At 35.4% G+C, this 10,683-nt stretch overlaps 1 protein-coding gene across 3 annotated transcripts; it reads right to left on the reverse strand.

Annotated features, from left to right (window-relative positions):
- Positions 1-284: 284 nt before the first annotated feature.
- On the reverse strand, positions 285-8,651 carry LOC105167359 (DEA(D/H)-box RNA helicase family protein). Of its 3 annotated transcripts, none has more exons than XR_016066913.1 (10): positions 8,468-8,651; positions 7,476-7,954; positions 6,554-6,748; positions 5,720-5,907; positions 4,038-4,251; positions 3,013-3,144; positions 2,760-2,935; positions 2,344-2,610; positions 1,343-1,468; positions 285-510 (listed from the first exon to the last, which is right to left on the reverse strand). XR_016066913.1 is itself a non-coding variant. In XM_088884104.1 (9 exons), the coding sequence occupies exons 1-8, from the start codon at positions 8,580-8,582 to the stop codon at positions 2,373-2,375; spliced, it is 1,737 nt and encodes a 578-aa protein (XP_088740230.1). In that variant the 5' UTR covers positions 8,583-8,651; the 3' UTR covers positions 285-510; positions 2,344-2,372. The 3 variants fall into 3 exon arrangements, 1 of the variants encoding a protein (XP_088740230.1); XR_016066912.1 differs by having other exon boundaries at positions 1,343-1,568; XM_088884104.1 differs by lacking the exon at positions 1,343-1,468.
- Positions 8,652-10,683: the final 2,032 nt, after the last annotated feature.

The raw sequence follows: 10,683 nt of genomic DNA on the forward strand, positions 1-10,683 counted from the left end.
GGACCAAAAATAAAATTTTTCCTAACTATTTATTCAGATGGAACGGTTTGAATTGGTCAAATTCAACTTGTTTAACGGTCAATTTGGCGAGTTAGAACATTTTAAATGTGCGCTCTTGTTTTTCTGACACAAGTTGTAGCTATAACCAAATGTAATAACAATAAAAGATAAAATGAATTAATTTAAAAAAAAAATTAAATCAATGTTAAGAAAAAATAAAAGTTCCAGCGAGCCTGTATCATCAACAACATAGGTAACAAAAAATAAAAATAAAAAACTCGCAATTGATATCATAAACTTTTAAATACTTAATTTCAAACTTGAGTCAAGCCGACTCGATTCAACTCACACCTCTAGTCATTGTAGCCAATACAAACAACAGAGAGAAATATCATTTAACATCAAAAGGTCTATGTTTGAGGGTATTGTGCACAAAATAAATACAATTTTCGAACTTCCGCTCCAGGCATCAGCATTTGGACATTTTAACATGTCCGTGGTCATAGTTAGCTGCAAATGTGAAGAAACTTGAGTGAGGCTTAGTTCTATGCACAAAGTGACTGACAAAATCACAAATATGCAGACTAACATTAAGGAGAGAGCAGTAGTCGGACTGTACAAGATACTTAACTTTAAAAAAAGTAATTGTGCATCTTCGCATTCAACAATTTGGTATATACAGAAAATGAAAAACAACGGTAACTGAGAGGGTAAAAGTTTCAGGGAAGCTGATGGTCATGGTCATCGTCATCGATATACAGGGACTGCTCAAGGAATGACGTTCATCGTTGAGTATTAGTACGATACTTTAAAATGTCATGGTACATGTGGGCAAATGCTATTTGTGGAAAAATGGCAAAAGAGGTTAAGCAAAAAGATGAGATTTATTCAGAGATAAACAATGATCTAGTACATAAAGGAGGCTGATTCATCATTCAGAAAAAATATGCATGCATGAATTGGAGAAGAACTGAAAAGTACAATGATTCAGAAAGAGGACAAGCTAGTAAGAATTTCGCTGCCGTTAGAAACCACATGCAACATAAATGAATGACAGAATTGCATCTTTTACAGTCCCATAGAACAGGGATATATTCGAATCTTGTCCCAAGCTTTATGAAGTTTCTTAAAGCATCACAAAATTCAAAAAGTTGGCAAGTTTAGTCCCAAAGCCTCTTTCCGTTTGTTTTTTGATAGATTAGGTGAAGGAACCAGCCATTTTCAAAAAACCAGAGAAAGTATATCATATTGTGATTTCTTGATCAATGGCATAGCTGAGAAACTGTATGCATGACAGAGGAAGGATGGGAATTTGAACCAATGCATAGAAATATGGGCATACTTTTAAGGGTAGACAGTCAGTCTTCTTTGAGTTGAAATCAGCAGATCCTCAGCACTGTACGATAATTGAGGAAGCTCCCAAAAACGGCCATGACACAGAAAATAGCCACATAAATCCTAAAGAAAACTGCAGCAGAAAAGACAAAATAATTGGACGTCAAAGCCCCTTTGTCCTCTTTTCTAACTGCTCCACGTGGTATTCTTTGAGTTATGTCATCCCAAAGACACTGTTACAAATATAAGTTTATGATTCACTAGTTAAACCAGTACACTAACGCATGCAATAGTGAATGAAAGCATTCAGAAATTTCTGGTGTTATTCATAGTATGGCCAAATTCTAGTTGCCATGTTTGGAAAGAAGGAAAAAGTTTAAGTCGGCTATAAAGGAACTGATTATTTGCTTCATGCTGTTCTAGTTCTCCAATAACGCATAAAACCACCTCCACCAAGTCAGATGCATTTTTCACACAAAAATCTTGTAATACGTGCAGCATTCTTTTGTGTGTGAGAAAGAGTGAGAGAGAGAGAGTAGGCATGTATGTGGGCGAGAGAGAGAGAGTAGAGCAGTAGCGACTCGAGGGATATTTCTTTAGGATTCAACTTACACCTCCACTAGATGACCGGATTGCAACTTAATAGAGGAAATAACAATATAAGAAATTTTGTTTTCTTTTTTCTTTAAGAAAGATATAAGCGAGTTCTTGCCAGATAAAGGCCTAAGCTCCTGAAAAAGAATGCAGAAATCCAAGGAATGGGGGGCAATATAGAGAAGATCTAAGAAACTGTAATTCGTACATGCAGTGAAGCTTATTTTATAATTTTTTCCCACAATATAGGCAATTTACAAGATTTCTGAGTATAACTGTCGGAGAAGTTCCGAATAATGGAGAAGCCCCTGGTTACCCCTGACACCCCATAGAGAAGGAAAGCTTATGCAGACCATGAAATTCCTGGAAGATGAAAATTCAATTCAAGTTCTCCAAAACTGATAATCAACTTACAGGTTAGTTTCCACCTCAACAAAGCTGGTCTACCTCAGCGTCTCATATGCAGAAGGCACATCATGCAACGGGTGCCCTTTTTGATTTCTTTCAATGATCCTCCTTGCAAGAGAAACTTGCTTACCAACAGCAAAAACAAAGGCTTTCCCCTTACCTCCAGCACCTCTGGCTGTTCTTCCAACACGACGTACATATTCACTTGGATCCCGGGGAAAGTCAAAGAGCACTACATGATCTACACCCGCAAAGTCAATTCCCCGGGATGCTCTGCAAAATACGGCAGGAGCCATATCTTTGATTAATCATCATTGAGAATTTAGTTACAAAAGCAGATATATCTAAAGTAAGCATGATATATACAAAGAGAATTAAAAAGTTTGGGGTATCCAAAAGGAATAAAGAAAGCAATATCATACCTATCTGTGCAAACCAAGAACATGGAAATGTTGTTTGGTGGGAAGTTACGAAATGCTTCTATATTTGCAAGCCTTGATTCTTGTTCTAAAGCAGCATGGAACGGTAAGACTTTTATACGGATTTCATTTCGATCAAAGCGTTTCAATGCATTTTCAACCTTTCTGCATGTTTCAATCTGCATATGGCAAAGAAGAGAAATCCTGTAAGGAACAGAAAGGTGAAAAGTTGCTGCCCGTTAAATCTTGAAGATACCTTGTTACAGAATACAATTGTCTTCTTCACTGGACTTTCTTCAACAAGATGCATAAGAGCATTTTTCTTGTTGAGGAAGGCTGTATCAGGAGTTCGTTCTGTTTCCTCGTCTCCACTGCAGTCGATGAGGATCTAGACACTAAATCTAATCAGAAAGTTGAAAAATCTACTAGTTTATTCTTTAGGAAAAGGTAAAAATTGCAGTATCACTTGAAGGTTATAATGCCAAATGCCAGTATTTATGTTTAGTTTGACAAGATGGATCTGAAATCTAACATGAAGTACAATGACAGGGACACATTCGAGCATGAGGAAAGATGACATGACAGAGAAAGGCTCTAGAGGACACAGTGAATCTAGTGAAACTATCTTTCCAGATTCTGATGTAGAACCACCATATTATATCAGAATTCACCTCTTCCCCAAATGTCTAATACCACACAAGTTGCATAATCGTTTACTAGTTCACAACAGAAAAGTCACGGAGATATAGCACCTTTTCAACATAGTTATATCCATTGTTGAAGGAGTTATCATGAACTCATATTATAGTCATTATAAGCAGGATGATTTGAAACAAAAACGTCTAAGTGACCTGAGTCCTATTTCTTGTCCAAAGGCAAGATTAAACTGGAGATGAGTAATTTATCAACTTAAGATTCCTAGCACAAATTCATTTTGCAGATAGAGAAATAGCAACCACAAGTAACACATAGAAAAGCAAGGAGATAAGATACTCCATTTCCTATTTGAAAGGGATATTTACAAATGTTGATCCCAGTCCAATCTCAAATAGTAACAGGAACGACAATAACTGAAAAAAAATCTAATTCTTTTTTCTTTATGTTCTTCTTCCCTAGGTTTCCACAGAAGAATTCAATGATTGATGTTCATTTACCTTTGTAGATGGAAGGTTTGTCTTTTAGAGAACCAGATGGCTTTGATAAAATATAAGTGCAATAATTTCTTGGGCTCACACCTTGACCATAATACGATATCAAACGGAAGTATAAATATATAAATACCTCCTCCAGTCTCGGGCTTGTGCGATGCATACCAGGACCCATTATAACCTCACTGTCAGGGAAAACTTCAACTACTTTGTTGTATATGTCTACAGGTAGGGTGGCAGTTACAAATAGATATTGAGCCGTGACAGGTGCCGAGTTGACCAAACTTTGTAATGCAAGCTCAAAATCTTCATCATTGTAGAGTATATCTACCTCATCAAGTATGGCACTGAAGCATAACAATTGAAAGATGGTTTAGCAAGTCACAAGAACATACGTCATCTTTGAAGAAAACTAGTTTATTCATTCCACATTGAATTTGTTTTAGTGACTACTTCATTGGTTAACTCATGTCCAATATATCTAGACTTGTGAACATAAGATATAATTTTATTCTTTTTTACCTTAGTTTCAGAAGTAATTGGTTATTCTCATATCACATCTAGAGATGCATAAGAACTGGTTAATGTTTTCCTCCTATCAGTCTAGTTTGAGGTATCAAATAATTGGTCAAGATAAATTTGCATATTTAAGGAATTTAAAGTATGATCATGAAAACTGCTCCTTGTTAAAAAGAAAAAAATCTTAAAACTTTATCAACTGGAAACAAATAGATAAATAGATCATAAGGAATGAAAAATGAGATTAAATTGTGTGTTGAGAGACACTATATCGTATGAGTTCCACGGCCAAGGTTCAATATGTTCCTAAATGAGATTCTTTTAAGATACAGAAGAAGAATGCAACTCTTGGATTACATATGTAAATCTGATGCAGGCGGTGTTTTGGAAGATACAAAATTGCAGTGAAGTGGAACACATATATTTTAAGATTTAGGTAGAGGTTAATCGCTAGTATTCCCCACTAAAATAACAGGTTTATAGTGTATGAACGAATCTTGCATCTAAGCAAAGGAGACAGTTCTTTCAGAGGTCTAATCAACAGTGATGAGAAATTCGATAAAAAAAGAAGCTCAATTATGAAAATTTTAATCCGTCAGTTCTTTTATGAGTTATGTATATATATGTCAATATCTACATCTCTTTTCAGTTAAAGGTGTTGAGCTCTTTTGAGATGTGCTTGTCATTTTTGCAAAACAGGTTGAATATTGTCTCTTTCTAATGCCTTGACTGTTATGTAAAATCTCAATCAGCAAATTGCCCATTAGTTGAATTTTATAGTAAATTCTGGGAGATGTCCCAGCTAGTATTTTTAGTTTTTAATCTTTCACTACTGAGCCAATCAATAGAATATGATAAACCATTTTAGTCAAAGTTGCATAGTAGAAACCAAATTGCTAACTAACTGAACCAAACTTAAATTTCTGCTATATTCTTTCTTGATTCGTTATATTCCCCAAGGCCCTAACAAATGCAACATTCACAATTAAACCACCTTTCGATTGTAAATTATTTCATAAGAACATCTGATGCACAGCTTATCCTTCACCCTATGCAGATCCATTTTAACAGCATGAGCTCGACAGTAAACAATGATTTCTGGGAAAATTCTCCTATTGGCATTACCGTAAGTGCTGAAGTTCACACAAATTTGGTCAATTCAATACTCTAGAATCACATATAAGTTATGAATATATATTTCACCAGAAAAAGTTAAAAAATGAAAGCACTGGTACGGAATGAATTAATTAAGCAGTAACTGGAAAAGTCACTAAAACAGAAGTATAACACCTGAACCTTTTAAGGTTTGTTAACTGCAGGAATCCCTCCTTAAGTAGAAACATGAATCGACCAGGAGTAGCAATTAGAACATCTATACCCTGTCTAAGATTCTCCAGTTGAGTTCTCTGCCGGAAGCCACCAGTAGCAACCATAGAGCGGAAAGGAACACCAACTTTTGAGAGCGATCGGCAAATACTCAAAACCTGAAAATGCAGTTTTAGATGTGTAAGAAGATGCAAATACTGAGACAGGATCAAACTGCAGCAAATGTGGGATATATAGTGCCCCAGAAGCACAAAGCACTATTCTTACAATAAGAACATATGCCTTCCATAATAACTTTAGAGGAAGAAAGGAAAGTAGCAAGCAAATCAAATTTTACAAATCATTCTTTTGTTGTTTTAATTTTATCCACTCCATATAAAAATATATGAATTCTCTTTGATAAAACTGCTTACTACACGCCATACGTCAAGCATCAGAGACTAAATAAAAGAAGACAACAGGCCCAACAAAGTCTGCAAATTGTTTGAACCTATTCCCTTTGAACAACTATAAATTCAAAGTCATTCGATGGGAGGCAAAAAAAGAAAGAGAGAGAGAATCAATGACTGTGAAACACAATTTTCAAGTTTGGCAATTTTATTTAAATGTTGCCTATACACCTAAAAGGAGTAGCAGATTGCAGTTTTGAGGGAGCAAACAATACCCATATCATGTTTAGAAAGACAGGCATTGAGTTGTCATTGTCGAGAAAAAACATAGTGAACAAAAGTGAGACACCAAATTAGAACTATGAACAAAACATAATACAATGAGTTAATTATGCCCACTGACGCGATATCAGACCTGTGAAGCCAGCTCTGCAGTAGGGACCAGAATAACAACTCGAGGACTTTGTGACGCTGATTTGCTAAGCCCTTCAAGTTCTTCTTGTCTAAGACGCTGTACAAGTGGAACTAGATACGCCAAAGTTTTACCAGATCCACTCTGATCAGCCATTACACAACTCTTTCCACCTAAAACTGGTGCAAATGCCATAGCCTGCAACAACATTAGCTTGTATAACAAAACTACATGGTGTATCTCCCAAACCAAAAGTAGAAAAGTGAATCAAAGATATTCCAAAAAAGAAAGTGAAAATACATCATTGCATTTGCCTTGCTCTGTTACAAGTTGGATAAAGTTGCAGCAGAAAAAGAGCATGAGCCAGCTGAAACTACTTTTAAGCAGCATATAAGGGTCCAAAAGCAGTCTTTATTTCCTTAAATACAAACAATGCTTAATGTTTTGAATCGACGTAATCAATCAAACTGTAATCAATGTCACAGAGATCATAAAGCATCAATCAAACTACAGGCAAAGGACATAGGAAAAGTTTCACATGCAAAACACAAACCATAAACTTGAACAATAGACAAAAGAGCCAGCGCATGGATCAGTATCTGCAGAGAAAAATCAGGAAAAAACACAAAACATGCATCATTTACGAAAGACTAATGCAGCAAACTTGCTGGTTAGCACGAGAAAATGATAACAAGTTCCAATCTTACATTATTGGCAAGATATAAATTGAGGATGTGACCAAAGCCCAATGCTGATGGCATAAAATATTAATGGCCAGAGCAGATGCAATATATTGAGGTGTTACAATAAGTCATTCAAGAAACTCCAAGTAACTCTTAATTCAATATTCTGAAATGAGATGCCCAAAGTGGCATGAGAATGCTGATGATTATGGATTGAAAAATTTAACACTTAGCTGACACACCTGAATATGCGAAGGGCGCACATATTGCAGGCTCCTCAAAGATTCAATAATGTAGTCGCTACAGCCCAACTCCTTAAATGACTTTCTGCTAAAAAAGTCACTATTAGCTTTTAACTTTTGTCCTTTCTTGGGGATGCCATCCACCTTAGGCCGATAGCTGTGAATTTGTTCCACATTACGCCATCCTTTCGAGGAAGTGGCAGAAAAATCCAAAAAAGAAGAAACTTGTCCTGTGGATTTACTAGAAGAGCGGAAGGCTTTTGAAGTATCTTTCTGAACATTGACAACCTCCTGTTCATCCAACAGATCAGACCCATCATAGGATACAACCTCCACATGGGATGGAGAAGTTTCTGCTTTCTGTTCCTCATCTTCAAGATCATTGCCTTGTTTCTTTTTTCTGTAACTTTCTTTAACTAGATTCTTTACTCTCTGCACTTTTAGCCTCCCAAAACTCCGGCTTGTTGCACCACCACCAGCTGGGCCACCAAAATACATGTGCAAGTCACCATGAGAATTAACAGTTAGGAATATACATTTTAGCACGTTGGAATTGGCACTTGTACAAGCTTGAACTTGATTTTTCACCACAAATTCTCTTATTTCCAAATTCAATTCTCATCTATGCTCCTAACATAATTTAAATTATGTCTATCATCCTTGTGCTATAATATTAAAAAAAAAGAAACGGTTAAAAATGAATTGAATACTGAAAATTCTAATCCAAAAATTCCAACTTTCGTTTCTCATAGAAGAAAACTACAATATCACATCCCCTGAAAATATGAAGCGATGTCAAAAGTTTCTGCCAAAATCTAGCTAACTTTCAAAATATAACATCAATATTATTACCACCAGAAACAACCTCAGTAGTTTTGCAAAATTTCGTCTTAACTTCGTAAATGGCGACCAAGTTAAAATCGTATACAACTTGATAACGTTGAGTGGGTAAATTAAAGGGAAAACAGAAGACGAAAAAGGTGAAGGATAACCTTGGTGAGGGGATAATTGTGGGACAGCTTCGCACACGAGCCGCGGTCTACGGCGCCCTGAAAGTGTGGAAACTGATGAACTGAGAACAGTGAAAATCTCCAGCACATTTGCCATGGCAAAACACGAGAGAGAGAGAGAGAGAGAGAGAGAGAGGATAATCCTAAAATCTATGCATAAAATAAATTGAAACATTTTGATGTGTTTTTAAATTAAATAATTAAATCAAATTCGTTTAAAAAACCAATATCCAAATTTTTCTCTTTCTTGTGTCCTATCCCCTCTATATTTTAGGTTTTCTGTTTTCAATTAAATTATTCTATCACAATATTTTTAATCAAATCAAGTTTTGATTGAATTTAATCAATCAATTTTTTATAGAAAAATAAAAAATTATGATTGAACTAATTCTGATGTTAGGAAGCGGCTAAATTGCATATTTGGTCCCACAAAGAAGCGAAGGTCTCCTTTTTGGTCTCATGATTTATGGGAGTTACTTTTTGGTCCCAAAATGTTAAAAATTATTGCATGGTTAGTCCCAATTAAATTTTTCCGTTAATACTTAATGGAAAAAGGTACGCGTAGTGCACGTGCCGTTAAATCAAGTGGGGGTCACGTGAGGCTGTTAGTCATTGGGGTTGAGATTGAAGAATCATCTTCCATTTCCTCCATCCCTAAACCCTAAATTAGAGAAATCCCCAATCTCGCTCCAAATCTTCCTCCATCCTTGGTCGGACTTCTAGAGATTAGATGGGAAGAAGCAGAACAATATATATCTGAGAGGCATTGACGATGTCTTTGAGGCCGGCGCACTTAAACAACGGTGAAAATCCTCAGGACGGTAAGTAAGGACCTGTAATAATTCTATTGCCGATTTTTTTTTAGTTGATTTGGTTTTTTATAAATGTTTTAACACAACATTGTTGTCATTTTGTGATATTATGATCCTGTGTTTGTAGAAATGTCTGACAATTTTCTTACTTAATGGTGGTGTGGTCTCCTTGCTGTTTTGTGGTTCCTTACTATTTTTGGTGTATTTTAATTATTTTGTTGGTTGCTAGTTGTTGATAAAGTACTGAATTTTTTTGGAACAAATGATATTGTACAAATTACCTTAAAAGTACATCATGGAGGGTCCTTTGTTAATGAGCTTGAAGCCATGTATGTAGGGGGGATTGTTAGCACCTTTGATTACTTTAATTTAGAGTTTTTATGTCTTAGTTACACTGATAGTTTGGTGGAACAGTTGAGTTATTTGGGGAAAAAAAAAAGATATTTTAAGATTGATAGAAAGAAATGGAGGCTTGTAATATATCAAACTGAGTTACTGTAAATGGGTGATGGATATATGACAAGGAATGGAATGAAAAACAAAGATATGACAATTTACTTAGATGCCCATATAGATGTTCCGAACACTCAAGCACTAAGGCGCGCGCCTTCACCATGGCGTTGCCTTAGCGCCCGCCTGGGCTCTATTTCAGCATTGCCCAGGCGCGCCATAGTGAAGGGGCCTGGGCAGTGGGCTGCAGCCCGCCCAGGCCCATGAATTTTAAAAAAAATAAATAAACCCTATTTTAAAAAAGGAATTTGCCATGCATGACTCTTCAGTTCTCTCTTTTTCTCTTCTACGATTCCTCTGCCAGTGCCAACACATCTTCCTTTCTTCTCTAATTCTCTTCTTCTCTTCTTCTCTTCTTATAAGCATCTTCTCTCCTGCCGCTGATGTTCACACTTCAACGGTATGACTTTGATCTAAAGTAATTACTTTTTATTGTATCTTTATGTTGATATCTATTGTAGATTTTTGCCAAAAATCATGAAACTCAAAAATCAAAACTGCATGCATGATGCAGCATACTTAAAGTTCTTAAAATATTTATTTAATTATGTAATCTGTATTTTTTTTAAATTTGTAATCTGTATTTTTTTTTGAAAATCTGTAATCTGTATTTTTTTTAAATCTGTAATCTGTATTTTTTTTTGAAAAAATATTAAAAGTATCTGTATTTTTAAAATATAATATTTCTTTATTTTTTGGTGAGTTAAATTAATTTTTATCATATAATACATCCAAACTTATTTTTTTATTTTATTTTCAGATTAATCTTTATTTATTTAAGAATGTCTGAAGCTTCAAACCGGAAGGATCCAGGATGGAATTATGCATCCTTACCTGATCCTAACAACACAAATGCTGTCAAGTGTAACTTTTGTG

This window comes from Sesamum indicum, linkage group LG8 (assembly GCF_026168435.1).
Source record: "Sesamum indicum cultivar Baizhima isolate 11 linkage group LG8, ASM2616843v1, whole genome shotgun sequence".
NCBI classification, from domain to species: domain Eukaryota; kingdom Viridiplantae; phylum Streptophyta; class Magnoliopsida; order Lamiales; family Pedaliaceae; genus Sesamum; species Sesamum indicum.

Coding starts and splice junctions, on each gene's coding strand:
- LOC105167359 (XM_088884104.1), bottom strand. CDS start 8,582: ATGGCAAATGTGCTGGAGATTTTCACTGTTCTCAGTTCATCAGTTTCC. Junction 5,908..6,553: donor CTGCAGAGCTGGCTTCACAG/GTCTGATATCGC, acceptor CTGCATTTTCAG/GTTTTGAGTATTTGCCGATC. Junction 2,611..2,759: donor TTCTTGGTTTGCACAGATAG/GTATGATATTGC, acceptor CGTATTTTGCAG/AGCATCCCGGGGAATTGACT.